This window comes from Camelina sativa, chromosome 6 (assembly GCF_030686135.1).
Source record: "Camelina sativa cultivar CO46 ecotype springtype chromosome 6, ASM3068613v1".
Classification (NCBI taxonomy): Eukaryota; Viridiplantae; Streptophyta; class Magnoliopsida; order Brassicales; family Brassicaceae; genus Camelina; species Camelina sativa.
The window spans coordinates 21,487,180-21,515,139 of record NC_141885.1 but is presented as its reverse complement, the minus strand read 5'-3'; the positions used below and the strand labels follow the sequence as shown (position 1 = coordinate 21,515,139).

The 27,960-nt window shown below is 37.2% G+C and overlaps 9 protein-coding genes, 1 long non-coding RNA gene and 1 other non-coding gene across 17 annotated transcripts; 3 read left to right on the top strand and 8 right to left on the bottom strand.

Moving 5' to 3' along the window:
* Nucleotides 1-220: 220 nt before the first annotated feature.
* Nucleotides 221-3,499, bottom strand: LOC104792097 (E3 ubiquitin-protein ligase SINAT2). Of its 2 annotated transcripts, XM_087454338.1 has the most exons (5): nt 3,129-3,408; nt 2,344-2,403; nt 1,930-2,223; nt 1,458-1,844; nt 221-932 (listed from the first exon to the last, which is right to left on the bottom strand). In XM_087454338.1, exons 3-5 carry the CDS (start codon nt 2,146-2,148, stop codon nt 612-614), a joined length of 927 nt encoding a protein of 308 aa, XP_087310464.1. In that variant the 5' UTR covers nt 2,149-2,223; nt 2,344-2,403; nt 3,129-3,408; the 3' UTR covers nt 221-611. The 2 variants fall into 2 exon arrangements, with proteins under 2 accessions (XP_087310464.1, XP_087310463.1); XM_087454337.1 differs by lacking the exon at nt 2,344-2,403 and having other exon boundaries at nt 3,129-3,499.
* Nucleotides 3,500-4,614: 1,115 nt separating this feature from the next.
* On the bottom strand, nt 4,615-4,696 carry TRNAS-GCU (transfer RNA serine (anticodon GCU)). The gene has a single exon. It is a non-coding gene; the product is annotated as a tRNA-Ser (tRNA).
* A 324-nt stretch (nt 4,697-5,020) lies between these two features.
* LOC104792096 (uncharacterized) lies at nt 5,021-7,829 on the bottom strand. Of its 2 annotated transcripts, XM_087453527.1 has the most exons (3): nt 7,491-7,771; nt 6,993-7,261; nt 5,021-6,594 (listed from the first exon to the last, which is right to left on the bottom strand). In XM_087453527.1, the coding sequence occupies exon 3, from the start codon at nt 6,520-6,522 to the stop codon at nt 5,209-5,211; it is 1,314 nt and encodes a 437-aa protein (XP_087309653.1). In that variant the 5' UTR covers nt 6,523-6,594; nt 6,993-7,261; nt 7,491-7,771; the 3' UTR covers nt 5,021-5,208. The 2 variants fall into 2 exon arrangements, with proteins under 2 accessions (XP_087309653.1, XP_010516443.2); XM_010518141.2 differs by having other exon boundaries at nt 6,993-7,829.
* Nucleotides 7,830-8,041: 212 nt separating this feature from the next.
* Nucleotides 8,042-9,526, bottom strand: LOC104792095 (uncharacterized). Of its 2 annotated transcripts, none has more exons than XM_010518139.3 (6): nt 9,314-9,526; nt 9,122-9,202; nt 8,907-9,030; nt 8,499-8,817; nt 8,335-8,389; nt 8,042-8,227 (listed from the first exon to the last, which is right to left on the bottom strand). In XM_010518139.3, the coding sequence occupies exons 1-6, from the start codon at nt 9,425-9,427 to the stop codon at nt 8,153-8,155; spliced, it is 768 nt and encodes a 255-aa protein (XP_010516441.2). In that variant the 5' UTR covers nt 9,428-9,526; the 3' UTR covers nt 8,042-8,152. The 2 variants fall into 2 exon arrangements, with proteins under 2 accessions (XP_010516441.2, XP_010516442.2); XM_010518140.3 differs by having other exon boundaries at nt 9,320-9,504.
* A 1,437-nt stretch (nt 9,527-10,963) lies between these two features.
* On the bottom strand, nt 10,964-11,686 carry LOC147942888 (uncharacterized). The gene is made up of 2 exons (XR_015559319.1): nt 11,499-11,686; nt 10,964-11,402 (listed from the first exon to the last, which is right to left on the bottom strand). It is a non-coding gene; the product is annotated as an uncharacterized LOC147942888 (long non-coding RNA).
* A 779-nt stretch (nt 11,687-12,465) lies between these two features.
* LOC104712486 (putative plastid-lipid-associated protein 9, chloroplastic) lies at nt 12,466-14,358 on the top strand. The gene is made up of 7 exons (XM_010429395.3): nt 12,466-12,870; nt 13,068-13,189; nt 13,275-13,358; nt 13,463-13,559; nt 13,650-13,866; nt 13,956-14,008; nt 14,106-14,358. The coding sequence occupies exons 1-7, from the start codon at nt 12,628-12,630 to the stop codon at nt 14,199-14,201; spliced, it is 912 nt and encodes a 303-aa protein (XP_010427697.2). The 5' UTR covers nt 12,466-12,627; the 3' UTR covers nt 14,202-14,358.
* LOC104712485 (VQ motif-containing protein 25) lies at nt 13,773-15,451 on the bottom strand. The gene is made up of 2 exons (XM_087453528.1): nt 14,750-15,451; nt 13,773-13,902 (listed from the first exon to the last, which is right to left on the bottom strand). Exon 1 carries the CDS (start codon nt 15,337-15,339, stop codon nt 14,794-14,796), a length of 546 nt encoding a protein of 181 aa, XP_087309654.1. The 5' UTR covers nt 15,340-15,451; the 3' UTR covers nt 13,773-13,902; nt 14,750-14,793.
* Nucleotides 15,452-18,125: 2,674 nt separating this feature from the next.
* Nucleotides 18,126-19,646, top strand: LOC104792092 (uncharacterized). The gene has a single exon (XM_087453526.1). It carries the CDS (start codon nt 18,402-18,404, stop codon nt 19,488-19,490), a length of 1,089 nt encoding a protein of 362 aa, XP_087309652.1. The 5' UTR covers nt 18,126-18,401; the 3' UTR covers nt 19,491-19,646.
* A 777-nt stretch (nt 19,647-20,423) lies between these two features.
* On the top strand, nt 20,424-25,062 carry LOC104792091 (uncharacterized). 4 transcript variants are annotated; one of them, XR_015559738.1, is made up of 4 exons: nt 20,469-21,093; nt 21,181-21,778; nt 21,932-24,223; nt 24,314-25,062. XR_015559738.1 is itself a non-coding variant. In XM_087454335.1 (3 exons), exons 1-3 carry the CDS (start codon nt 20,741-20,743, stop codon nt 22,931-22,933), a joined length of 1,947 nt encoding a protein of 648 aa, XP_087310461.1. In that variant the 5' UTR covers nt 20,424-20,740; the 3' UTR covers nt 22,934-25,062. The 4 variants fall into 4 exon arrangements, 2 of the variants coding, with proteins under 2 accessions (XP_087310461.1, XP_087310460.1); XR_015559739.1 differs by having other exon boundaries at nt 20,486-21,093; nt 21,938-24,223; XM_087454335.1 differs by having other exon boundaries at nt 20,424-21,093; nt 21,938-25,062.
* LOC147942887 (protein EMSY-LIKE 1-like) lies at nt 23,158-24,777 on the bottom strand. The gene is made up of 8 exons (XM_087456222.1): nt 24,738-24,777; nt 24,415-24,608; nt 24,228-24,337; nt 24,008-24,140; nt 23,684-23,908; nt 23,527-23,601; nt 23,310-23,438; nt 23,158-23,226 (listed from the first exon to the last, which is right to left on the bottom strand). The coding sequence occupies exons 1-8, from the start codon at nt 24,775-24,777 to the stop codon at nt 23,158-23,160; spliced, it is 975 nt and encodes a 324-aa protein (XP_087312348.1).
* A 232-nt stretch (nt 25,063-25,294) lies between the features above and the next one.
* Nucleotides 25,295-26,645, bottom strand: LOC104699191 (uncharacterized). Its single transcript, XM_087454336.1, has 6 exons — nt 26,500-26,645; nt 26,341-26,407; nt 26,100-26,249; nt 25,933-26,010; nt 25,707-25,838; nt 25,295-25,593 (listed from the first exon to the last, which is right to left on the bottom strand). The coding sequence occupies exons 1-5, from the start codon at nt 26,580-26,582 to the stop codon at nt 25,749-25,751; spliced, it is 468 nt and encodes a 155-aa protein (XP_087310462.1). The 5' UTR covers nt 26,583-26,645; the 3' UTR covers nt 25,295-25,593; nt 25,707-25,748.
* Between the last annotated feature and the right edge of the window lie 1,315 nt (nt 26,646-27,960).

Sequence of the window (27,960 nt, the reverse complement as noted above, 5' to 3'; positions counted from 1 at the left end):
CGCGTCTAATCTAATCATCACAGTTTTATCTTCTGATTCATCTGAAGAAGCTTGGTTTCCCCATCAATGACGATGATGACTTGCATGCTCAATTCCTATTTTTCTAAGTATGTTAATATTGATGCTAAATGGACTAGTAGTGAAAATGAAGAGCTTGTAAACAAGCAATGTTGGACTCATCATAGAGTCTAAAGTCTAAACCTGATAAAAATCACCACTGTAAAGAAAAAAAAGAAATTGCACCAATTTTTTTGGAACCTGGTTTACAACAAGAAGAACATAGCCAAAATCATGTCTTACTTTTTTTCCTACATTCCCTGTCTGAAAAGCACAGAAACCCAACAACAACAAAAAAAAAACCAAAAATTACAGAGATAATATAATTTTCTTGCAGCCACAAAATAGTAACAATGGCTCCCTCCAAACTGATTCATCATAGAAGATTATTATCATCATCATCATCTCACTTCATTCCCACTGGAGAAAGACTCCATTACAAAAAAATCCAGACAACAAACTTCAAATCTTCCATATGATCATTAGCTCTTCATGAGGCTTTTCTTATGTACATCATTTTTCAATCAATTCCCCATTCTTGTCTTCGTTTTGGTTTACTCCTCTTTCCAGATGCGACCGGTCACTCTCAACTTGAGTTCTTGCCTATCACCTCCAGAGAAGTAGAGTGCAAGGTTTCTTGGTATGATGAGTCCGTCTTGACTGTCCCGGACTTTCCTGTGACTGTCACGCACGCTTCTAGGGATCCCCTGCCATGTTAGTTTACGTCCATGAGCTCCTACTTCCAAGCTGTAACTGAACTTCTTCGCCTCGTTCTCATCTCCCATGAAACGAAGGAATGCCATGTACACTGGAGCCATCCCCAGCTGGAACGCCTCAAAGTGTAAACAGAACTGTCTCCCAAAACAGTTGAACACCTGGAAACAAATTTAAGACGTCAAGATGGGAGTTAAAGCATAAAGCAATATGTATATTGGCTAGGATGAAAATGAGACTGAGAATATGGAACTAAAGAGCTAGTAGAATCAAAAGTAAAATGGGGAAAAACTGGACTGAGAAAAACAGGAACCCGAAAAACACGCTAATAAGGGAGTTTGCCTAAAGTAACCGAGCAGGAATGTGAATCTTGGCCCTCTGCTTGTGGCAACGGCCAACGGATTTACTAAATGTAAAGTTTAATGGAGCCTTGAGAAAAATAAAACAGCTGAAGAAGCTGGAGATTATGACAAGTCCTATGAAAAAGAGAACTAAAGCCAGGGAGAGTTCATGGTCAGTAATATGATGATCGTGAAAGAAGGTGAATGCGAACCTTAGTCATATGATGATGTAAAACCACAACCTATGTAAATAAACAATTTAAGAAAAATAAAACCTAAATCGGACTTTTAATTTGAGCCCTTTTAGAAAAGAGAAGACAACGTGTGGAAACAAGAAATATTTACCGTAAGCATCCATGTAGCATTTTCGACTTCATGCGGATTTGACTTAACATAACGGTGGTTGAAAGTGCACCCATCATGCATATCGACTTTATGATCATCTTTAAGATGAACAACTAGTGTGGGGATATCACCTGTAACCGAACACTCAGAGCCAGCATAAGGGCAAGTGTAAGGCCTAAACCGGCAGTGCTGCTCGTGCTTAAGCTTGCTGTAGTAAGGAAAAATGTCATGACACCCCAAATTTTGGTATCGGCATGGAACTTCCAAAGACTCTGCAACTTTCTCAAGAGCTAAGCATCTTATGTTACCAAGCTCATAGCGACATGTAGGGCAAGTGTTCTGCACTCTCACTTTGCAGTTTGAACATAATGTGTGGCCATTTGGACACTGTAGAATTTAAATTAAAAAAAAAAAATGTTAAGAACATGTAACATTGCAAGTACAAAACTTTTAAAGCTCACATGTTTCTGACCTGATGAATTGGAGGGTACATTAAATTTGTACAGACGGGACATTCAAGAAGCTCATAAACACCATTGTTAGAATGGATGCCATATTTACCAATCCCTGCACCACCTGGTTTTGTAGGTTTGCTATTATTAACTTCCACTTTCGCTGTTTTAACCTCATAATCCATTCCCGTTGAATTAGATTCCAAGACTTCTTTCAAAGCACTGCCTCCAGGAGCCATGGTGTCCCCTTATTCAATCAAACCTTGTTTCTCACTTAGATCAGATGATTACTCCTCTTGGATAGATTTGTTGTTCTGCAGGAGGAAAAAGGAATCAAGACCAATTATAAGTCAAATTAACATCAAAGACAGGCTTACACATATAGTTTATAAATTGAGAAGAAGGAAAAAAAAAGTAGATTAAGGGACAGATACTTAGTTAACTAGATCAAGTCTTTCAACTTTAATCTCTGGAATCTGTTTATAGAGAGCTTCCTAAGCAACAAAGAATAAAATAAGATAAAAAAAATTAAAAAAGAAAACATACATTTGAAGCAAAACATTAAATGCACTTTCAGATAGGTAACAAAAGCAATAGGCCTCAAGCTATGAACAATGTTAAAAAAGCTTAGACCTCTGTGCACATTCCAATGACTTTAACAGTAAATAGTAAATCAATCACAGGACTATCAAACATCAAAAGAGAACAATTAAAACCTCTTTTTTCTCTTTTCAATCTAACTAAACATGAAAATAGATCTAACTAGAACAAGAATCAACGAATCTAAAAACCTATGACACAGCTAACCAAAGATCGTGCAAGCAAAGGTTTCACATTTTCGCCATTATATTAAAAAAAAAAAAAAAAAGTTAAATTTTCAAACCAAGTCTTAAGCAGAAACCTATAGAGAAAACGGTGTTTGTGAAATGCAAAATCTCAACATTATTATCTTTGTCTCTTTGACCCTCCCTATGAAACAAACCATTCATCATTAACCAAAACGATTCAAAGACAACAAAATAATAAAAATTTGACATTTCGAGATATATTTCCCAAAAGCTTTAGATTCGTAACACGATGGCTACCCCCAAACACCGACCCGAGAAATCCGACACGAAACCCAATTTCGGAATTAGTTGATTCTCGATCTCTTGTTCCAGTTCAAAATTGAAACCCCCAAATTCAAAAAAAGGAGAAGAAGTTTAAAAAAAATTATTACCCGGAAGAAAAAGTTCCAGACTTGGGCGTTCTCGCGTGGTTTTTGATTCAGATTCAAATTTAAGCCGAGAGATCGTGAGGTTAATTGAGGAGAAAACAAAAAAAATTGGGGATTAGTGAGAAATGAAAAGAGAAGGGAGGAGAGGGAAGAGGAGGCTGGGTTTGGTTGTGTTGTGTTCTGTCTTGTTCGTATCGGCGAAGAAAGCCATTAATGGTGGTGGTCTCTGTTTTGTCTTTATTATTCCTCACTTAAAAAAAAAAAAAAAAAACACCGAATCACAATTCACGAAGGTGGTTCCTTTTTTTAAGAAAAAAAGATAATTAATCTCAGCTTAATTACAATTTGTATTTACTACTTATTATATTCATCACAGATTTGGTACTGTCTTCCTATTTATTTTATGTAGGATTTTCTTAATTATTATGTGGTGCGTTACAACTTATACAACGATCGATTTCCTTCTTTTTATATTATCATTTTCAGATATGTTTTACATTTATTTTTGGTAAAAAGGACAAATATTTCCTCGTTTTTTTATTGCATCAAATTCACAAAAGCAATCGCATTTTTTTACGTTTGTGGAGTCCTTGTGACTTATGAGTAAAAAAAAAACAAAACAATACTTTGAAATAATAGTTTCATCCTCGGCAAAAGTCAAATTTTTACTATTAAGGGACCAATTAAGAAATTTTATTTTAAAGTTAAAATATCTTATTGGCTCGAGTTCGTGCATCGAGTGACGAGACGACGCTCGTTTCCCGCACACATCATTTGAGTTTTATTTTATTTTTTCTTTAATCTATTTTTATAAATGCGGCTTTAATCGTTTAAATCAAACCTGCCGTTGACGTAATTTTTATTTTTGCTTCATGAAATTTAGACATGTTTGATTTTTTTAGAAACCATTTTCCAATGAGATGTTAAGGTTAATTCAATTAAAACAGATCATTATAAGCTGATGATATACTATGGCAGCAAGTGCATGTTTCAGCTTATAATTAAGTTACAAGAATCCAAGAATCTTTATACTAGTTTATAAATGATGAAAGCCTGAAAATGGTGGAAGATGTCTGTTTTTGTGGGGTTTAATTTTTTTTTTTTTTTGCATCCCCCCCTCGTGTGAATGTATTTATGCGGTGCTTTTTCTATTGCCAAGAAACCAGAAAAAGAAATGGAATATCATACTAATAGTATAAAATAAAGTTTTTTTTTTTTTAAAGTTCTAATCAGAAGTGAAATAATTGGAAGGGAGAAAAAAACGATATGAAAAAGTGAGATCATTCATCAGAATAAATGAATAATAGACGTGTCGGATGTCACTGTGCGCATGTGACATGTACTCAGCTGAGTGTATTTTTTGGATTCTTCTAGAACCCCTATAAACATCGTTTTGTAACATATTTGTACCCCCCAAATAAAAAATAAAAAAGCTTCCGTAAGTTACAGAAAAGTAAACTTAAGAAGGAAAAAAAGTTACAAAAATAAACGTCGCCTGAGAGATTCGAACTCTCGCGGGGAGACCCCATTTACTTAGCAGGCAAACGCCTTAACCACTCGGCCAAAGCGACTTGTTGACAAGGTTTCCAAAAACTTGTTTATATAGGTAAACAGAGTCCGTCTCAAAAGTTGGAAAGATATCTCACCGTTCCTAAACAGTAAACACCCACCATTAGTTTTTTTTTTTTTTTGTCAAACACCGAGCATTAGTTTTCTTTATATTATCTAAATTATGAATTCGAAAATCGGTAATAATTGCAAGACGAATTTTAAATTATGGTGTTTTTATATGTGCATGATGATATAGCCTAAGTGTATGTTTTATCATGAACACATTGTTTCATTTTGTATTCAAAGGATTGAGAGACTGGTAATGATATATCAGAATAGACATATTTCTGAAAAAAGACGAAAGAAAAATTTCGATTAAAAATAACATCCCTATTGAGAAAAATACAAAACAAATTACAACAAACCAACAAGCAACACAAGAAAAATAAAGATACAATCTTTCCCCTCCTTCTTCTTCTTAATCATCATCATAGTCAGCTTCCAGGTTGGAAGCATTCTTTATTGTTGTTTCTCAAGTAAATCTCCTTCTCCTAGGCGGACGAGAATCTGCACTGTCTACATCAGAAACCCTCGAACCATTCTCGTTCCTTCTCCTTGACGAAGATGTCGAAAGAGTAACCATAGAGTCAATCTCAACTGCGGTATCCACTTGACTCTCAGAGTTGATAACAGCTGCAATGCTTGAGAATGAGTCTCTATCATCAACCACAACAGGAGCATGATGGTTTTGCTCTTGGTGGTTCCTCCCCAATGGATGAGTTCTAAAATAAGCATCTACAAGCCTCTCTGCAGAACTCAATGCAGATGTGAAAGTCGAGATCCTTGCAACTCGGTGTGACTGTAGCTGTCTCCTGATCAGCAGAGGGTGGAATCTCGTGGTGGTTTCTCCTTCAAGATCGGGAGCAATGTTCGGGTTCAGATCGATATCCTCTGATGCTGCAACGATGGCTGCTGCTGCTGCACTAGCCTGGTTCTGCTCTGATCTAACTCCCCTAGATGTCATCAACCGGTTAAGAATCGAATTGGCTCGATCACTCACTCTTTCTGATGCCTCGCGGTTGCTAAAATCAGGGGCCGGGGTTGAATCCCTGTCAAACCTATTCTGTATACGTCTAATCATTTCTTCCATCGGTATTGTAAAAGGCGACCTTTGAATTGTATTCCTCAAGCTCTCGATGCGTCTCGCGTGTGGTCTCATGGGGATCTTAGTATCTAAACTCTCTTCGATTTCTCTTTTATGGTTTCCGCGCCCATAGATTGGTGTCACGGTTTTGGGGGTCACTTCTCCTTTGCAAACAGGACACTCCTTTGCATCAGAAATTTGTAGCCATTGGTACAAACAAGGCCAACAGTAAAGATGGCCACAACAAGTGAGAACTGGCTCCTTCGACAAATCCAAACATATATTACAGTCGAAAAAGTTACCGTCACAGACACTGCTTTTCTCGACATCGGCTTTCTTCTCTGATACACCATCCCCAATGGCTCCGTCGCCATTCTCACACATTTTCAGATCCTCATTGCCTCTTTCACTACCCTCACCGGTCTGCATAGCAGCTCCATTTACAGAAGTTCCCATCAAGTGGTTCAGTTCTATAGCCATGGTATGGGTTTCAGACAGAATGGGGATAGGGAGATTAAGCTGCCTGAATCGCGTCCTATGCCGAGTCCTGATCCTCGTCACAGCCTCGGAAGATCTCTCAGAAGGGTCGTTAGTCCAATCAGCCAAATTCACAGTCTCGTTTGGTGCCGGTTGGAGGTCTGACTCAGGACCAGGCCCTAGATTCAAATCCAGGTTCATTGTGTCAGCTAACTCCTCACCCATCAATATAACAAAAAGGCTCTTGCTTTCTCACTTGCAGATCAACAATATGTACTCCGTGTGGTCTTTATTATTCTGCAAGGAAGAAAAGCAAAGACCCAATATAAGCTTATCAGGTTGACAAATTGATTAGAATAAACATTGTAAAGGGAAACAAAGAAAGTGATAGGAAACAGAATCAAATACAACCAATCGAGCTTTCTTTGCAGGCACACAGTTTTCAATCTAAACTAGACATACAATAATACACAAGACATGAGATTTAGAGATATATAAATAAAAACCAGACAAAAGCATACACAAAGTAAAAGAGAAACATTTGGAACAAGAACACAAAGTCTAAATTCTCTTTAAACACAAGACATGATATCACAACTACAAAGTCTAACTCCAAACTTAAAAGATTCTTTTAAAAGAGCTCAATTAACCAGGAGAAAGAAAAAAAAAACGAAATCAGAGGAAGAGATATTTACCGTGGAAGCAATATACAGGCGTGTGGGGGGGGGGGGGGGGGGTTTGCTAGATTCTCAGATTGGCTTCAGATTCAATAGCTGACGCGATGGATGAAGGAATAAACGAAGAGTCTTTGGACGAACAAGATGGGTAAATTATACATACAGATGACAAGAGACTAGCCATTATTCCATAACTGAACCAATTCTAGATCTCCAGAAACAATTCGAAAACACCATCATCAAGAAAACCCCCCAAATCAGAAAACCCTAATTCTCAAATCCCACACCTGAGAAAATTAACAACCTTTCTATTAAAAAAAAAACCAGATTGAAGAAAACCCCAAGTTGTTTCTACTCTCGATCCAGCAAAAATCAGCTTAGCAAAACCCAAAAAACGATACAAATCTTAGAAAATAATAATTGATAACAAAAGAAACAAATCAGAAAAAATATGGAGCTGGAGGGAGAGAGAGAGAGAGAGAGAGAGAGAGAGAAAGAACAGAATCAATCAACGACCTGGACTTGGGATTAGGTCGTGTAAAATCGTAAGAGCATGGGGTCGGGTAATCAAATCACAGCTAGAACAACAACACCAAGCTCAGAGCTAGCTGAAACTCCGACAACGCCATGGAAAAATTCGCCCTTTTTTTTTTTTTTTTGGGTGTGCTTTTAGAGAGAGAGAGAGAGAGACAAACGTCCAAATCTTGTCCAATTTGGCTTAAGTGGGATAACGAACCCAAACCTCTCTCTCTCTCTCAAAAGGCTAAGCAGAGAGAGAGAGAGACCGAATCTGGTACGCTCCGGTTTAGGGCAAAAAGGATGGTCTTAAGTTCCACGCGATGATCACGATCTTTCTTTGATCTGACGGCTAGGGAATTTTTAGAATCATTTTTTCCCTTTTTTTTTTTTTTTTTTTTGTGAGAGAGGAGTTTGTGTTCTCTCATTAGAGAGAATAAGAAAGTGATTATAATGATATAACAAAGGACGAAAAAAGGTTGAAAGATACCTAATTGTTGTTTCTAATCCGTCTACTAATGCACATACCAAAACTCACTACTTGTCCTTCGTTTTTTTCTTAGGTGTTTAGATGCTAAACTTTATTATAGAGAGAGTTACATATTTTATAGTAAATGGATGATAATATATCGAAGAATATATAAAACCAGAGGTGACCCCTATTAGTTTGTGGCTAGCTTTTCGCATAAAGATTGATATGCCACAGTGCAAATCTTGAATTTTTCCTCGGCTGCATTCTGTGTTTCATTCATCATACCAAATTTGTAGTCAGTGTCAAGGAACACTTACCAGGATCATCAACGCACTAAGTTACAATGAAGTGGTAGGAGAATGTATCAGTTACCTTGGTAGAGGCGTGGTGACGATCTGGATGCCATTTTAATGCACAAGCTCGGTATCTGATGACAAAATATTGTCAGACGAAAAAGTGTGAAGACCAATAGAACATGAACTACTGTAACTATCGCTTCCCTCTAATGAGATGAAGTGATTAATTTTTTTACTTACGCAATTTTGACATCTACAAGGTTTAAGGGACCTGAGGAACTCAAACCAAGTTCTTGTCTATGAGACTCCTCGTTTGGTTCTTTAACTCTCGATTCTCTTGAAGAATACTCATCTTCCTCTTCTTCTTTTTCTTCTTCTTGGTCTAATCGATACCTCGAGCCCCAAGATTTTCTAAAGTTGTTAGAAGACCTCCCAAAGCGAGCTCCCCCATCTTGATGAGTGTTGTTTGACCAAGAGAAACCACGGGATCCACCCAATGCATTCCGTAAAAAGTATTCAATTTCATATCCTTCATCAACTTCGCTAAAATCAAAACATCCTACACAAAAGTGAAAGCAATTGTTGGAGTGTAACTCTACCACAAGCATTACCAAACTATTTGAAGAGAAAGCAGAGGTTGGGTCTTACTTTTATCCAAATGTTGAGGGGTGTGTCTACTGCTACCATTACGATTTCTTTTGGAGACCCTGGAGAACTGTTTCTGAAACCACGAGGTGTGTTTACTAGAGTAATCAAACCCATCACTCCAAATCTGTGATAAACCAAAAAAAATTGCATCAAAATTGAACCCTTTTTTTTAACAATGAAAAAGAATGTTGCACGCCAAAATTGAGACTTATTACCCCAAATAAGTGTTCTGCAAAATCATTCACATCACGACGCAAATCTTGCTTTGCCCTCTTTCTTTTCCGAGCTTTCGAATTCTATCAGATGTCAGTAAAAAAAGACTTTTATTGTAAATCAAAACGAGATTTGTCTATGGAACCGAACACGCAGAGAGAGAGAGAGAGAGAGAGAGAGAGAGAGAGAGAGACGCTGACGGATTGATGTTTGCGTTGTAAGATGGGAGTTGAATGGAAAAAGGCAGTTTTGAGGTGAGAACAGTAGTATTGTGGCTTGAGAATCGCTGCTCTTATGGCGGCGATCATCTCCGGCGGCAAAGAGATCTAACCACCATTTCAATTACAGAGGATTGAGGCAGAAAAACAGAGAAGAAGCCCATTTCGAGCCTCAATAATAAAGGCCCTAACATCTCTTCTAAGCCCAACTCAATTTCTCAAAATTTGTTTTTCTTCGTTTTTTTCTTTCTGTGTATGCCAAAATTTCTTAAAACATGTCTCTAATTTATAAACATGAAGACGTCAATATGTACATGACTAATGTTATATGGAGAAAAGAGAATGTTATTTAAGTTCGGTGTATTCTAATGTGATTCTCAAATTAATGTTTTTTTTTTGCTAGCTAAAACCCACTATATTAAATGATGATCGAGCAACTCTCCTCTTAAGAAGAGTTTTACAACCATCATAAAACTTACATGGGTGAACATTACAAGAAAAATAAAGCAGATCGCGAGAAGGTGTTCGTAGAACAGCTTTTAGAACCCGGACCAAAATACAACAATTAGAATGGCTAAGGTAATGCCAAAGATAAGTGATTAACGAAATCCAAATGATAGGGAGTGATTTCTCAACTTAATGTTGTGTAGGGATGATGTGTAAACGCGCTTGTATTGTACTTGTTGTACACACACAAAAAAAATAATATGCTTCTACTACGCCATGTAAAGTGTAAACAAGAGTCCACGAAAATGACTCCGAGTACATAAATCAAGCATCTCTAGACTTTTTTTTCACTTCCTTAGTAAAAACTAGAATGTATGTGGTTTATAGTGCATATTGAAGTTTATTCCCGAATGATGAACCGTTCTCCCGTGAACCTCTCTCGACTCTCGCACACAGAGTAACTTCGTTTCAAAAACGTTTACAAACTCATAAATCTTTATATACATTTTTGGAGACATATGAAATAAATTTTGAAGTTGAAACTTATTTACAAGCATGTCATTAATATTAAATAATTAATTTAATAAATAAATTAATTTTACCTATATTCAAATTTTTTTATAGAACTAAATATTTTAAAAGCTAACAAACATAATTGCAAATGTATGCAGATTTTATTTTCTTATTTTATAAGAAGTTCATTCCTAGAAGTAAACCCGTGAAAGTAAACTCTTGAACCCAAGTATTGTTCTTTACTTGATAAAAATTTGAAAAATTGATTTGACGGCGGGTTTGGAAAATTAACTTATCAATTATTTAGTATATGAACTACACAATATTGCACATACTTCTTAATATTCCAAAAATAAAAAAAAATATATACACATAAAAATATATACTAACATATCATATAGACATATACACCTCTGTTAAATTAAAGAAAACAAAAGTAAGTGTTTTAAAATTTTATATTCTATCTAATAACAAATATAACGTAATTAGGTTCTAAATTGTATAAAATTTAAGTTTCAAAATTATATAAAAGTTAATTAATTGAGAATTTGAAAACTAAATATATTAAAAATTATTATTTAAAATACAATAATTTATAATTTAGTTCCGCGGTGTACTGCGGGTAAAAACCTAGTATGTTAAGATTACCGAATCCTAATTAAAACGTTTCATAAAATATGATTGATATATATCCGTGACTTACACGCAATAAAAAAAAAATTATTAAGTGTCTATAAACTAACTATTAAAGAAAAAGCGAAAGCCATAATTCTGCTAATTAAGTTCAGAATCTTTGGAACAACATGACCAAAACAGAAGACACCAAGCATGTCATCGTTAGACCCATATTTGAACCGTTAACAGAAGCGCTGTTACGATGATGAGGACCACCGCCAAAGAAAGATCTGCCACCATGGCCACCGCTACCTCCGTGACCACTACCGTGACCACCATCGCCACCTCCACCTCCACCTCGTGCGGCGACCGAAATTATCAAAAGGGTCAAAAGTAGCCAAACGGTCAAGGATTTGATCATCATCATCTTCGGTGAGGAACAAGACTTCTTCATCATCTTTTCTTCTTATTCAGCAAAAAAATTACAAACCTATAAAAGAAAAACGATCTTGGATTTAATATTTATAATGGAGGAAACTTCAAGAAAATGTTAACTTAGGGTTTGATTTGCAAAGAAAAATCTCACCTAAATAAATACTCTAATTCCAAATTGACGCGACACTGAAAAGGAAGGTTCACTGCAATGTCTATTTTATGAAGTTTGATCTGAGTAAGTATCGATCGTCCTTTATAGGCTCTTTCCCTTTTCTTTTTTTCCCCCACGAAAACGAGTTAATGTCAATAAAAATATATGTTAAACCTCTCAATTAATTCGATATAAAGCAAAAGCACGAGTAGCATTAAATACTAGTAACGAGTTTAACCAATGTATAATGGTAAAGTGTCAACAAAAAAAGTTTTCTCTACTTCTCCTTCTTCATTTGCCTTTTTTGTTTGTTGGTTCAATAAGCTTTTGACTCTTTTGTTCTTGTTTTCCTAAAAGTTTTTTTAATATTAATAGTATTTGTTTTCCTAAAAGTTTAGACTTTCTTTATGTAGAAGTTAAATGTTCTTCATATTTCTCGTTTTTCATTTGATCTAATATCTTTTAGCGAATCATAGAAAAATAAATGCACAAAATCATGGTGTGGAGGCATGTTCAAATGCTTATATCATAGAGACAAAGAAGTTCTTTTAATTTTTAATTTTTTTTTGGACAAAGATATATGTTCTTTTAATATTTAAGCTCTTTTTAAAAAAAAGAGTAAACATAATGTTTTTGTTGCACATTTTACAGGAATTTAAAAATATTTTACAAATGTTATTAGACCTGAAATACAAAGCATCTGTTAATGTATTACAGGTTTAACTGTTTTACAAATATTATACAAACAGAGTAAACATTGTTCTGTATTATGATGTATGGATGTTCTAGTACTATATTTGTGTATATTGATTTCGATTGTCAAACCCCATTTTTTATCGGTTTGGTTTTTGGTTATGAGGATATCATAAACTTGCTTATGCTAATTAAAAACAAAATTTTAATTTAAAACTGAGTTAATTAAAAGCCCAAAACGGGCAAACATAAGAGTACAATCTTTGTTATAAGTCTTTTTCTTTTACAATTTTTTAATTTTTTTTAATTTCATAACAAAAAAAAAAACTAGTTCGTGAATCTGCTCTCTCGTCTTCTGCTACCTAACTCCTTCTTCAGACTTCTACCGTTATACGCAGCGAAAAAAAAAAAAAAAAAAACAATCTTTGATCTTCAAATGGCACTGATACAACTTGGTTCGGTTTCTGGGACCTCTGCGGTTCAATTGAGCTTCTCATCCTCCGTATCACCACCGTTGACGACGAAGGCTTCCCTCAGTTTTCAGCCGGAGAAGAAAGGTTGGAGGAACCGGAAAATGATATGCAGAGCTATGGTTCAAGAAGAAGCTGTTCAAGGGATTCCTTTGGTTTACGCTAGGGAAATGGAGCGTCTCTCTGCTAAGGAGTCTCTGATTCTCGCCGTAAGATTCTCCTCTCTCTTCGAATGTCTTAAAAATTGAAACTTTTCAGCTCTACTTTCTTAGAAATTTGGTGAGGATTAGGTTTGAGTTTAGTATTTGGTATTGGAGATTCTTTAGATTGCTCAGATAAGTGAAAGTTTGTGTTTTTTGATTCCTCTCTGTTGTTGGAAAGTTCTGAAACTAATTTAGAATTACAGTTCAATGATGCTGGAGGATTTGAGGCTCTAGTTACAGGGAAGATCAGTGATATACAAAGGATTGATGTGAATGAGAGAATAACTTCTCTTGAGCGGCTTAATCCAACTCCTAGACCAACCACGTAGGTTGCTCGCTCGGTTTTTCAAGATGTTTTATTTGAAGGACCAATGCCCTTTTTTGTAACTGGTTCCTAATTAGCTTTCCAGGTCTCCTTATCTTGAAGGGAGATGGAGTTTTGAGTGGTTTGGATCCAGCACTCCTGGTCAACTTGCTACTCGGGTTATATTCGAGTTAGTGTTCTTAAACATCTTGCTCATCGATTACCACATACACCTTTTGGTTTTATATAATGAGAGTTTTAAGCATTCCTATGTCTGTTTTGAATTTGTGGCAGGAGGTTTCCTTCAGCATTAGTGAGTCTATCCACTATGGACATAGTCATTAAGGATAATAGCACAAAGGCAACTGCAAACATCAAACTCCTAAACTCGGTAACTATATTTTTTTTTGTCTCTGGATAAGAATTATGAATGTGTAGTACCAAACTCAGAAAGTGTATCTGTTGAAACTAATATATGCAGATAGAAAACAAAATCATCCTGTCATCGAAATTGACAATAGAAGGGCCTTTAAGGATGAAAGAAGAGTATTTAGAAGGAATACTAGAGTCGCCAACGGTTATTGAAGAAGCATTACCTGAACAGCTAAGAGGTTTATTGGGTCAAGCTTCTACCACGTTGCAGCAGCTTCCTCAACCTGTCAAGGATACTCTAGCCAATGGTCTAAGAATTCCCCTTGGTAAGGCCACATAGAGCATGTTTTTAAGATCTTCTCCTACACACATGTAAACATTGTAACCACCAGTGTTGTTGTTATTTGACTTTCAGGTGGAACTTACCAAAGATTTTTCATGATTTCTTATCTAGACGACGAGATTCTTGTAAGTTCCTGAAATATTATTATGTTCATAGAAGTTGAAGCTAACAGTATATCATAAAACAAGTCTTTTTTTTTTTGTTGTTGTTGTAACTGTGTAGATTATAAGAGATACCGCAGGAGTGCCTGAAGTTCTAACAAGGGTGGAAACATCGTCTTCATCTAGCGTTGTAGAGAATCTTGAATACAACAGTTAGACAGTTTAAATGTTAAAACAAAAAGTGAATACAAGTTTACAGTAAATCTCCGGATACACTGAAACCTCTTTCCCTTCCTCTACTATACCTTGTTGTCTGTCACATTCGATGTTTGCCTTGTCTACTTCACTAGTGAATATATATTGGATTCAATATTTATGATCTGGGGTTGAACACAAAATAAATTATGATGTGGGCTTACAATTTATGGGTGTTAACAATCACCATCACTCATCATTTGTCACTTTGCCAAAAAAAAAATAGATATCATTCTTCAATATGATATATAATTTCCTTCGAGTCAATTAATCGATTAGTAAAACATACAAGAAGGCAGAAGCTAGACGTAAAACATAAATCAGTGTAAATCACATGTTTATCACAACGAACAACTCATCAGAGACCTTAAGGGATAGATGGAAAGAGTCCAAGCTTTTCATCAAATCATTTGATTATAATAGTTTCTAATTACTCAAAACAAAACGAAAAAGTAATAATAAATTTAATTCATTTCCACAAAAACCTAATAAACAAGATATAAGACGTACCATTTAAAAGGAAGAAAAAAAATGACATCGTTTGAGAGACAGAGTTACACGAATTGGTGGTGAGCATCTGAGAAAACTGATCCACCATGTAAATGAGAGGAAGAAGAGGAATTAGAAGAAGCAGAAGCATCCATTGAAGACAAGGGTAAATACGGAAATTCACCAAGTTCTTGAATAAACCCTTCGAAATCTCCCAAACCATTCAAGAACCCTCCGGAGCTCTCACCAGCTACATTATTACCGTTCCAAGTCATGGAGATCTCTTCTGAGTTTAAGCAGAAGCCTTGATCATCACAATGCTGCTCAGGTTCTGTTAGTTTCTCTGTGTTGATCATGTCTTGTACTTGACGGTGAAGACGATGAATATCTCTTCTAGGTTTTGCTTTGGAAGCTTTCTGATCGTCTTCTGGTTTGCCGGTAAGGCTTTGTACGAGCTCACGGAAGTTGGCAACGTCGGTCTTGATGATCTCAGGAGCAAATATGTGAATTATTCGGATCTTTGGCTTCGATTTGGTTATCGAGTAGGACTGTTTGTGCATCGATATGCTTGATGATGAGCTTCTTCTTTTCTCGAAGATCGTGGCTTCCATTTTCAGAATCCAGAATCAGTAGGGTTTATAAACTTATTGTATATGGAGAGAAAAGAGTAGAGAGAGAGAGAGAGAGAGAGAGAGAGAGATGATGAGTTTGATAGTAAGTGAAGAGATATTTGAAGGTTATATAGGAGAAAAAAAAAGTTGATAAGTATGAACTTATATCCTTTTAAATAGTGATAGGCAGTTGTTTGATAATTATATTATACTCAAAACACATCTCCGAAATTATATAAATTTATCCATAATGTAAAATTCTATACTAGTAAGTAGGAGTTTTTTTATAAACTAATTGAATGGATCTCTCTGGTCTTGTTGATTTACATTTATTGGAGAAACTAGTTGGATTATACAATTTTATCATTTAAACTTTGTTAATTACATGTAGTTCTTGTATTATGATAAAGATGTGTTAGTATGCTAGCTTCTTAAAGACATGGAATAGAGGAACAAGAAGCACATTGGTCCCCTCCCACTAACCAAATTAATCTTTTCATGTTGTAATTTCTTTAATATCTCATTTTAATATTTAATGTGATGTTGGAATTTTTTTTATGTTATGTCTATATGTGTGCTTGTGTATAATAGATATATAAATTGCAAGTGGTATAGATATAGTAAGATTTCGCAAACTTGGCCCCATGTAATGAACACAAACTTATGATTGTTTTTTTTTTTCCAACCATACAGTATTCATTTAACTATATTATTATGCTAACGTTAAGTTAATGATAGAGATCAATTTTTGCATATATAGACGACTTTTTAATTTACATCAGTTTCAACTTTCATGTTTGGTCTAAAGTATCAGCTAAAAACACACACACATATATATAGTCGCAAAATTTAAAATTGCATGCATAAAAACACACACACACAAACAAAAGTTAATTTGTTTAACTGCATTCAAGCGAGCTTTTTATACACATGGATACCTAATTATTCATTAGTGAAGCAATTCAAGGATCTTAGAACACCTTTCACAAACAGAAATGATTTTAGAAGAGTTAGTAAAAAGGTTGGAGGGTAAGTGAAAGATAATAAGGAAAGTAGAATGTGAAGAAGACATGGGAATGGTATGACTCTGCGGCGACTTTCACTTGCCCTTTCTTTACCTTTAGTCGTCTGATCACGTCCTATTTATCTCTTAATGCACGAGGGCAGTTTCACTTCCTGACGTCTATATCTCGTTCACCATTTTTCTTTCAATTTTAAATTAAAATAAGTTTACATATGCAGTATATATTAATACTTCTATGCACATCTTTTTGGAACATCCAACCCATACGTATATACATTATCTAAAACAGTTCGAAATCTTTATATACAACTACAACTACAAGCTCATAGATATTAGTGATGAACCACGAATAACGAAAGAATATTACCAATATATGCATAGCTATATACATTCTATATTAGAAATTAATTTATTAATATTTTGTATGACAACTTTTCAAGAAAATAAGTTAATGAAGACAACCAGAGTCTTATAGCTATAAATAAATAAAACAACAATTAATTAGAGAATATACAACGTGTGTCGATCATCCTTTGTTAAAAAAAATAAAAGGAAGAGATTAAAACCTTAATAAACCCCAAAGTATTGGTTGCACAATCTAACTAATTGTCTCAGACTATATAAATTATCGAATTAAACTGCATAAATAATATAGACTCAACTCAACGGTGAATGATTGGATCACTAGCTATAAACTACAAGATAGGATACATAAAATATACAACGGGGAAATGGCCGTCGGATTAAGAGAAGAGATATGAAAGAGATCCAACGGCCAGAAAATATAAAAGAGAGAGGTGAAGAAGCTCAACGGAAAGGATTTGGTTTTTTGTAGTTTGAGGCCTTTTGTACAAATGCGTGCGTCAGAGACTCAGAGTCGAACACACACGAGTCCTTTGCTCTCTCTTTTTAGATTCGGCCCACATGCGCGGGCAACTAAACCATTGGATGTAAGACACGTTGTCCATACGAAGAGCCGTAGAGATTGTGGTCCTCTCCATATGTGTGTTTGTTTGACGTGGTTCCCAGTTTTTACAACTTCTTCTCTCTATAGCTTAGCTGGAATTATGGACCCCCCCCCCCCCCCCCCCCCACATCTTTTCAACAAGTATGATTTTTTTTGGTATAAGCTAATAAGATGACTTTTTTTTTTTGTTTGGGGAACTTATAAAAATATTTGTGTTTGATAATATATCGTAGATGAATAAATATATATATAAATTGCAAAGTCGTCTGTTTGTAATTTGGTAAATTCTGCTATAAACCGTGAGATATAATAATCATAACCTGTTTAGTACCGCTCTTGATAAATATTCCAATACTTCTCTATCGTTAACGTAGACAGCTTATTTACTTAATTTAGTTATTATCTTTGATCCAAAATTACCGTATGATTATCTCTTGTAATTTAATTTACTGGAATCTGTATCAAAACTAAAAGTGGCAACGAACAAAAGAGTAAACACGAATTCTCTAAATCAGACAGCCACAACCTAACCTTAACCTTTTTTCTACGCTCTTGCGATCTCTTTTAAGACGCACGTGTGAAAGAGAGCCCAGCGTACAGGCCTCATTAGTAATAGTGACAGTGTAATACTGGGCTTTATGGGCCAAATATGTCCATTTATGTTATACGGGCTTAATGTATCCACCAGAGGTGGATAGAAAAAAAAAACAGAAACGACAGAAGTAGAACAGAAGAGATAAAACAAAGCACCAGGGGGTTTGTCCACCTTTCATTTTTTTAAGCATTCACCAGCTTTATCTTTTTTCGCCTCAGAACTTCCACGTAATTACAGCACAGACCAGTGTATGCATTATCCGTTATTCTTCATATAACCCGAGGGTAAAACTGGAAAACGACTTCTTCATCCTCTATCCTCATGTCCAACCAGAATCTTTTTACAAATTTCCCAATTCTTAAGAATAATGGAAATCTTCCTTTAAAACTAAAAAAATAAAAAAAACTTGTATAAATCCTTCTACTCTCAATCACTGTACTCTCTCCGTAGTAAACTTATTATATTCGAATTCGATCATGAAGGCGTCGATGAAGTTTCGGGAAGAGCAAAAGCCTCTTTTTAGGGCTAAGGTTCCTCTCAGTATCTTAGGTTTACCTTTTCAATCTGGAATCGTCGCCGGAGAATCAAAGGAGCTCAGCCTCAACCTCTCTACGTTTTTCGAATCTGGACCTTCTCTCAAAGTCGCTTACCGTCCAAACGATTCGTGGAACCCTTTCTCGCTGATCGTCAAAACCGGGACGGGATCTTTTGGTTCGCCGACATCAAGCTCCATGCTCATGAGCGCTGAATTCAATCTCTTAGGTAAAGGGAACCCTAGCTTTATGCTTCACTTCAAACCTCAATTCGGAGATTTCTCTATCAAAAAGTCTCATTCCTCGTCTGGATTCGAGATCAAATCGATGAATGGATCTGTTTCGGAAGAGGATTCGTCGATTGAGGTGGTCGATAGTCCTGCGGTCAACGGATGCGGCGGAGGATTTAGGAAAGTCACGGTTCTGCCTTCGACTTCTGCCGGAGATATCGCTGGTTTGCTCTCAGGCGTCGAGGTCGCGGCGAGGACGTCTTTGCCTGTGAGAGGACGCGCCGTTTTGAACTTCCGGTGGGGCGTTAGGGTTCCTACGGAGATCAGACGCGATTTTGATCCGACGGCTGCTATTTCGCTGAGGAGGTTCCCGTTTTTGGTGATGAATAAAATCGGAATCGAACACGTGGACGGCTCAGATGCTAAATTGACTAAGTCCACGAGCGATCCGGGTAAAGTTTCGGGTCCGGGTCAACTCACTAGTAGTGGTGACGTGGCGGAGGTGTGTTTGGCTGTGAATCGGCAGATGGAGGAGCTTCGAACGGAGAACAAACAGTTAAAGAGAGCCGTAGACGATCTCCGGGAAGTGATCTCAAACGTCAGGCCATACTCGCCGGCGACAATAGATTACGGATCGCATTCAAAGTACCGCGAACCCGAGAGGAGCAACAATGGCGGGAGACCGAGAGCTGATCGGTGGAGCAGCGAGAAGACTACGACGTCCAATTACGGCGGTAAGAAAAGCAAGGAAGAAGGTGACGTAGCAGAGGAGCTGAAGAAAGCCTTGAAAGGAGCAGCTTGAAGCTTCTAATAATGGTAATCTCGAATTGCAAACTACATTTGTCGACTTAATTTAGCTTATTGCTTTTGTATATATTTGCAGTAAACTTGTTTTTTGGATCTTTTGATGGAATCTTCAGAGTTCTGTTTTATATGAGATTTATGCTTTTGAACTCTCTTTATCGGAACTGGTTTAGCGTGTTGAGTTTATTTGAATCCATCCGTATTATATCAATGAATGTGTTGCTTGACGGTGAACTATGAGCTTGAAAATATTCTGATTATCTTCTTATGAGGTGGCATTAGCATGTGTGTGGTTTAGATTAGAAGAATCATCTATGGATTTGTTGTAATCAATAAGAGAAATCGAGGAAAGTTTCCGATCGTTAACTTATGTCCTCAGTATCGACAACATCGTGTGAAGAGTCAAATAACAAAAAAAAAAAAAAAAAAAAACAGAAAGGTTTGAGGGAGAATGACAGATTGTGGTTTCTGTTCGACCAAGGTGTATGGACTTCAGTATCTCTTGCTCGTCATCGAAGTGATCTTAGAAGGGTGAGGACATGTCACTATCTCAGTACTCTCTCTTGGGAAGACATACTCGTTGAAACCGGTCATAATGTTGTCCCGGAAAGATCTCCACGCTCTTCCATCCTTTGGTTAAGGTCAATGCCGGTATGGTGGATGAATATGTTTGTAATTGTATAACTCAGTGGCACTGTACAGTGCAGAAAATCTGAACGAAAGAATTGCATACACTGGTCTGTGCTGAAATAGTATAAAACTCAATACTGTATCTCATACTAATAATTTGGATTAAAATTAAATGCTTCCGTACAAGTCAAATTCTTCTTAATAAATGCTTATAATAATTTGGACTCTCTCTTGATTGGGTGCGTTTGGTTTAAAACCGGTAATGGATTCGGTGCTTGGGGCTTGGGTCCACTAAATTGATACGACAAAACGAGCAAAGTTGGTCTCAACATTTTTCTCAATCGGTGCGCCTTTAGATTGTTTACAAACAATTTTTCAATGAAATAAAAACCTTTGATAAATTATTTGCCCGACAGACAAAAAAAATAAAATAATAAATAAATAAATAATCAGTCCCCAAAGGTCTCTCTTCTTTCTTAGTGGAGGAGGTTAAGAACAACGATTTTGCAGAAGAGAGATCATTTCTATTTCAGTTTCTACAAAAATTGGCCAAGTGACAATAAGCATCTCACAACAATCCCACTTTTTTTTTTTTTTTTTTTAAATTTTTCCACTCCAATGGCAAAACCGGAAAACGACAAAAATTCTCCAGAGAAACAAACATGGAGCACAATGGAGGAGCTCCTCCTCGCCTGCGCCGTTCACCGTCACGGTACTGATTCATGGGACTCCGTCGCCGCCGAAATCCAGAAACAAAACTCCATTTTACGTACACTCACATCCTTCGACTGTCGTCACAAGTACTGCGATCTCAAGCGCCGATTCTCTCGTGAACTCGTCTCTCCGGGATCTACAGAGGGAGAAGAAACCGTCGCCGCCGAGATCTCTTCCGTTCCATGGCTTGAGGAGCTGAGAAAGCTCCGTGTCGACGAGCTCCGCCGCGAAGTCGAACGTTACGATCTATCCATCTCGTAATTTCAAATCGACCCCGTTGGTTTTTTTTTTCGATTCCAGATTTGCATTACCGTAGATTTTGAATCGAGGATTTGTGGGTACAGGTCATTGCAGTTGAAGGTGAAGAGATTGGAAGATGAGAGAGAGGAGAGCTTGAAGATTGAAGATTCAGATCTAGATAAAATCGCGGAGACGAAAGAGAACCACCGTGATTCGGGTAATACCTCCGGTGCCGTCCCGGTCGATGAGCCGGTTAATTCTCCAGATCCAAAGGACAATAATACCGGAACCGGATCTGATAACACGTTCAAAGATGTTAAAATCACTGAACCGGTGGACGAAGAACCGAACCGGATAGACAACGATGAGAAACCGGTGAGAGAGGATTCGGGTAGGGGAAGCTGCGAGAGCGCGGCGAACTCGGACAGAGAAGACACAGTAAGAAAGGGGAATGACTCGCCGGAGTTTGTTGAGTCAATGGACGAGTCGAAGGGAGAGGAAGAAGCGAAAGAAACGAGTGACGTGCAGAGCTCGGCGAGCTTACCGAGGAAGGAGACGGTAGAACAGAACCAACCGGATAACGAGGATCAATCCCTGACCGTCAATATGAACCCCGTTGAATCTCAGCCGTTGATTGATTTCATCGAGATTCTTAAGTCTCACCCCATTGGCTCTCACTTTTCGCGCCGGCTCGAGAGCCAGGTAAATAAATAATTAAAAGTCCCTAACTTTTTTTTTTCTTTTTCTTTTTGAACACAATATATGTTTTTTGCAAAAAAAAAAAAAAAACGTCTGCTGTTTCTATTGTCATACGGCTAGGCTTAAAGCCTGAGTCTTATTTGTTTGATTGTGAAGTTGCAGGAAACACCTGAGTACGATAGGATAATAAGGCAGCACATAGACTTTGAGATGATTCGAAGTCGTGTGGAAGAGGGTTACTACAAAAACTCCAGGAGCAAGTTCTTTCGGGATTTACTGTTACTAATCAACAATGCAAGAGTGTTTTATGGTGAGCCATCTTCTGAATTTAATGCAGCAAAACAGCTTTACCAACTCATCAAGAAACAGATGACTCTCAAGATTCATAAACAAACCTTACCACCACCAAAAGAAGAATCCTTGGTGACGTCTAAGGAGGAAGTCACAGTCCCTTCTCTTAAGCCAACAGCGCTTTCAGTGCCTATGATAGCTTGTCGGAAACGTAGTTCCTTGGCTGTTAGAACTTCAGCGTCAGTCACTGAACCGTCAAAGAAAAAGACTAAAGTAGCTTCCACAGTCGATGAGAAGCCAGTTTCAGAGGAGGAGGAAGATGAAACTTCTGATAAAGATGTGGAACCTATTGTTTCTAAGAAGATGACTAGAGCAAGAGCACCCTCAACAGCCAAAAAAGTAGGAAGCAGAAACGTTAAGACCAGTTTGAATGCGGGTCTCCCTAGTAAAGGCCGGTCTTCAAACGATAGCTCTGAGCCGAAGAAAATTGTTCAAGACAAGAAGGGTAAACACACGAGTGGTGGCTCAAAAAAGCAAAGTGCTGCTAGTTTTCTTAAAAGAATGAAAGGGGTTTCATCATCTGAAACTTTTGTAGAGACAGTGAAGGCTGATTCCGCTAATGGAAAAAGAGGAGCTGAACAGAGGAAAAGTATTAGTAAGAATGAAAAAGTGGATGCAGCAAAACTGTCTGCAGGTCAGAAACGATTAACTGGGAAGAAGCCAACAATTGGAAAGGGTAGTCCTGCTCAAAAAACTACTGGTGTCGCTTCTAAAAGGTCTTCTCCTCTGATAGCAAAACGAGACAGTGAAACAAGTGAAAAGGAAACAGGCTCTTCTACTCGGCCGAAGAAGCGTTCAAGGAGGTGATGATTTATTGCGGTACTTAACTATCTTCTATAGGATCAAGAATTTTCTAGGAAGTTCACAAGGCAGTCATTTAAAGGAGTGTTGGAATTGTTTATACACTTCTCTGATTCCAGATAGCAGCAAAATATGAGTTTAGAAGATAGTAGAAAGAGCCAAAGATGTCAAACAAGGTTATAAGAGTGTTCCGGTCTGGAATGTTGTCATGCATCTGTCATCTCAGCATCCTACTGCACATGACCCTTTCCCTTATCAACTTTTCTGATGATAGGAATCCCAGTGCTCGTCTTGCCAACCTAATAGAAGTTTTATTGAGAAGTCGTGTCAGTAAAAGGGTTAAGCATCACAAGAAAAATTGTTGGAGCTGTTTGCAAGGTACCTCATGAAGTTGCTTCTTCTTCCGAGCTGTACTGGTTTCGTGCAAGAGAGTTTCGCCTGGTTCAGGAAAGCATTTCCATTCTGGTAACTTGGGATGTTTCTTCGGCCATTCAATATCCTCTGCCGGAATCTGGAAAGTTTGAGATCAGGGGTTTCAGCTTTTGAAAAAAAGAGGCAAGTATAAAACTTGAAAAAGAGATGGAACAATCTGATTTTACATGTCTGATATCAACCCAATTGCACGGGTCCTCAGTATCCTTTTTGCTGAAAGCACTCGCCAGGTAGTGCGTTTCCTGTAGATTGGAAACTATACTTCTTAGAAGGGATGAGACCTGACCTGATGAACAACACACAAAAAAACATGAAGAAACTTACTGTTTCCACGTCGTAATCTTCGATTTGGAATCGAATGTACTCGTGTTCGCCAGGAATTCGTATACCGATCGATTTTCCGATAAGAGAATGAGGAGAAACCTGCCCCCAGCTTGGGACAGGTGGACCGTCAGAAGTAGAACGCAGCTTTGCCTCTTCGTCTTGTATCTTTGCTGGAGGTATAACCTTTCCATCTTGTATCTTCGCAGGGGATAAAACCCTATCTCCCTAAGCAATCAGAAAGGGGAAAGACAAGTGGAGTCAAAAGCCAGATTGAATTGAATTGTCTGCTTTAGGAGTTAGGAAGAGATGATTTTAAAAACCTACAATCTTGAGCGTATTGTCTTTGTTCGGTTCCATACGAATGATCAGAGGTTGGCCATCTACGCCAGTAATTTGCGGTTCTTCAGGGGCGGTAAGTTTCTGCATTTCCCTCTCCTCAGACGATAATGAAACATTCCTGAGAAACATGGGGTACGACACAAACTTAAAGAAACAGGGGGAGAAGATCACATTGTTGCAGTAGTGAAAGCCATGATTAAGGTACCTCAGTTGTTCAACCATTGGATCAGTTTTGATTGCAAACTCAAAAGCATTATGAGTTGTGAGGTCAATCTTCAATTCTTTCATCAGGTCTCTGACGATCATAATCCTAGGCTGAAGAACAGAAGACATGAACACAACTTACAAGAAGCGAAATTAATGCATATAGAGAACAAGAAGGATTTGACTACGTTGGATATTGCAAGAGATTCTGCTCTGAAGGCATGGAGAACATAATGGTAAGCATTTCGCTGGAGTGTGATGAGTTTCGTTTTCTTGTCCATGGAGCCGAACAGGATTTCATCGTCAAAGCTATAGCTCGGGATAGTCTCTGTAAGACTTCTCTTCTTAATCGGTAGATCAGTTGATTCTTCAGCAGCGGTTCAAGAAGATCACAAGAAAATTCACAATCGATCAGTCTAATTGCATCAATGGGAGAGAAGAGAAAACAGAGGAGTCCGAAACTCTAGAACCCATGAGAAAGATACGAAGAGAGAGAGAGAGAGATACTTACGAGATGGAGAGCTTGGGGCTTGATCTTTCTGGTCCGCCATTGTTGAGAAGAGAGGAATCGGAGAGAAGAGTTTTGTAACTTGTTGACGAGGTTTGTGCGCCTTTTGAAAAAAACCCTAGAAATCGGAGAGAAGGAAGGATCTTCAACAACGTTGCATGAGAGAGAAGAAGTAACGAGATTTTGGATTCTCTTTTATGTGTTTTATATGCTTTTAGAGTTTTTATACTGTAACTAACTATACTTCGTTGCTTGATCACTTGATTTAATTGGGATTAAGTATTGACACGTCATCAGTTGAAGTGTAAATCTACGGTTAGTTTCAACATCTTTACTGTTTTGGATTGGTTACGCACTTCTGATCTGGACGGCTGTGGATAATAGTTGCAAATGTCAAGAATCAATACGTGGCGCGGGAGAGTTTTATAAAGAAAAATTCAAGAAAGCTGTTGAACAAAAAAAGGATTAATTCAGGTATATGTCATTTTTTCAATTTTAATTTCACTTAATTAAAACGAACATATTTTAATACTGAAAATAGTTATTTTTTTTGTGTGTGTCCGAAACTGATTTAATAATGAACATAGTTTAAGGTTTTAACCGCACTACTAACATACTTATTTTTATGAGAGAGAAGGGGAAAGAGATAAGCTAACAAGTAACAACAAGGTGGTGAAAAGAACCAATATTAACAAAAGCAAGTATCTGAATCCTGTTTAACAACACTTCAACACTGACCCGTTTCTACTGTAATTCCAGCAAACAACACCAGAAAAGGTCTGTGTTATGTGATTGTACAACTAAAAAGAGCTCAAAAGAAAATTTAAAGAGGGTCTTGATCAATCTTCTTATCATTGCCCTGCATTAAAAAAAACCAAGATTGTCACTAATTTTTTTCTGCCAAGTCATCAGTAATTAAGATTTCACTGAGAATGTACATGTGTTATATATATATATCATTGGCAAAGTTACCTTGTCAAGATTTGCTGACAATGTGATTGTAGAGCCTTGTTATCAGAGAAGGGATCGTCGAGCTGTAGACTGCTTGGGAGCATCAAAGTTTGGCTTTTCTCCACCTTCCCACATTATATCTTCAGGAGAAACCTGCCATCGGTTTGGGATCAAAATGTTTCTTAGCTTCTGATATAAAGACTTATACTTGACGAAAGGAGATGATAACAGTTTGTGTAATACTTACTTCTCTGAGATCTATCAAGCTATACGGGTCATCAACCTCCATTGCATTCGAGTCTGCGGCCACAACGCGATGCATTTCCTGGAGAGAAATTGCGAAGTAGATTTCTCAGAACGGATTGAGTCTGATGAAACAAGGGTTCGAGAATCAAGAAAATAATGCTTTAGTACCTGTTCCGCATCATATGCTTTGATGATGTATTCGTTGAACTCAGCTTCCTCTGGCAGCCTCATACGAACACATTTTCCAAGAAGATACTCAGGATTAACACTACCCCAGCTTTTTCCAGATTCAGGAACATAAGTCGAACTCGGCGATGCCTTAAAATAGAAAAGAGATAATGACCATGAAAGTGAAAACTCTGCTGTAAAGGAAAAGCCAAATCAGAGGGTTTCAATTTCTCTGCCTTACAGGTTTGGTCAATGGCGTCTCTGGTACTATCTGCGTTTCCTTCTCATCAGATACAGATGCATCCTCCCTGAGAAAAAAAAGATGAGTGTTACACAAGGAAGAGATGATTATCTTGGAAGTATGTAATTAAAGCTTTGATAAGAAGATATATATACATACCTTTTCTCTAGCTTCAGAAGATTCTTCTGAATCTTATCCGCAAAAGCGTTGCAAGTTTCGTCAGATATCCCCCACTCGTTCATCAGTTTCTCAATGATCTCAGTCCTCTTCTGAGTAAGCAGAAGACATCACCACAAGCCTCAGGAAACAGAACGAAAATAGCGAAAGAAGAAGAGAAAGATTACATGCAGTTACCTTTGACATTGTCGAGGTTTCTAAAGAGAAAACTTGGAGAAGATGGTAGAAAGCTTTCATCTGGTATTCTTGGACTGTAAGTGCCTCTTTCGTGACGTCTTCGGCGGATAAGCAAGTCACATCTCCATCGCCGCTGTCAGACTCTGACTTAGACTCCGGTGCTCTGAGAGATTCTTCAGCCATTGCTCTCTTCTTTATTGGGAGATTTGCTGACTTCTCTGCATCACGAGGAGTAGTAGCCGAATCAAGATCACTCGATAAAAAGACAAGAAAGATAGTTCTTTATGAGTCAGCCGTTGCCATCAATGGCGGAACAAAGAAAACGAAAAGCAGAGGAATCCGAAACCTTGACATCTTATAAACTCGAAGCTCTAATAATTCATACACGAAAACCCTAATTACTGAAGATTCTGATCGTAATGTTACAAGAAATTGATGATTACATACCAGCGGGAGGATCTGTGCGTTGATCTTTCTGGTCCGCCATTAGAGAGAAGAGGATCAATGAACTCGAGGGATGAAGTCTGTGGATTAAAGCAAAACCCTAAATTCGAAAGATTGTTGTTGCAGAGGTGAACGAGAGGAGAGAAGAGCAGAGCGAGAAGATTTGTGGAAGACGCGAGTTTATAAGACTTGTGGAAGACGTTAGGGGTTGTGTAACAGAACGTTAGTTTAGGTAACTCTTTTTTTTTTCTTTTGGGGAGTTAGTTAATTTGTTTATTTTTTAGTCAACAAATAGGAGAGTAAATTTAATGTGAATAATTAAATCCCATTAAATAATTGCAAGTTTACGTAGTGGTGTATTAATATCATCCAATCGATCCACGTTTGTTTATTAACGAATAGATTAGAGTCTAGTCTACGTATGGATATCAAAAGCATGAAAATTGTGAAAAATTGAAGATATACAATTTCACATTAAAAGAATAGAATAAACTTTTATTTCTTGAAATTATAATCTGTCAAAAAATGGGAAATTATAATATGAAAGTATAGTTTTCCTTTTTTTTTTTGTCTATTTTTTGTTTAAAACTAAAATTTGATAGATTTTGGTATATTTATTATAAGAAAAATGGTGTTGGCCGCCCAAGATACCTTAAACGCATTGTGGTCAATCAACCCTATAGAACTATGCTTTCAATTTAGATAGTCGAAATTCGTATATTTTAATTTCCGTATATTAATGTCTAACATTCTTCAGTATATATCAATATTGGGGTCTCGAGTATTATGCTACAGAAAGTTATAGTATAAACTGCAAAAGGT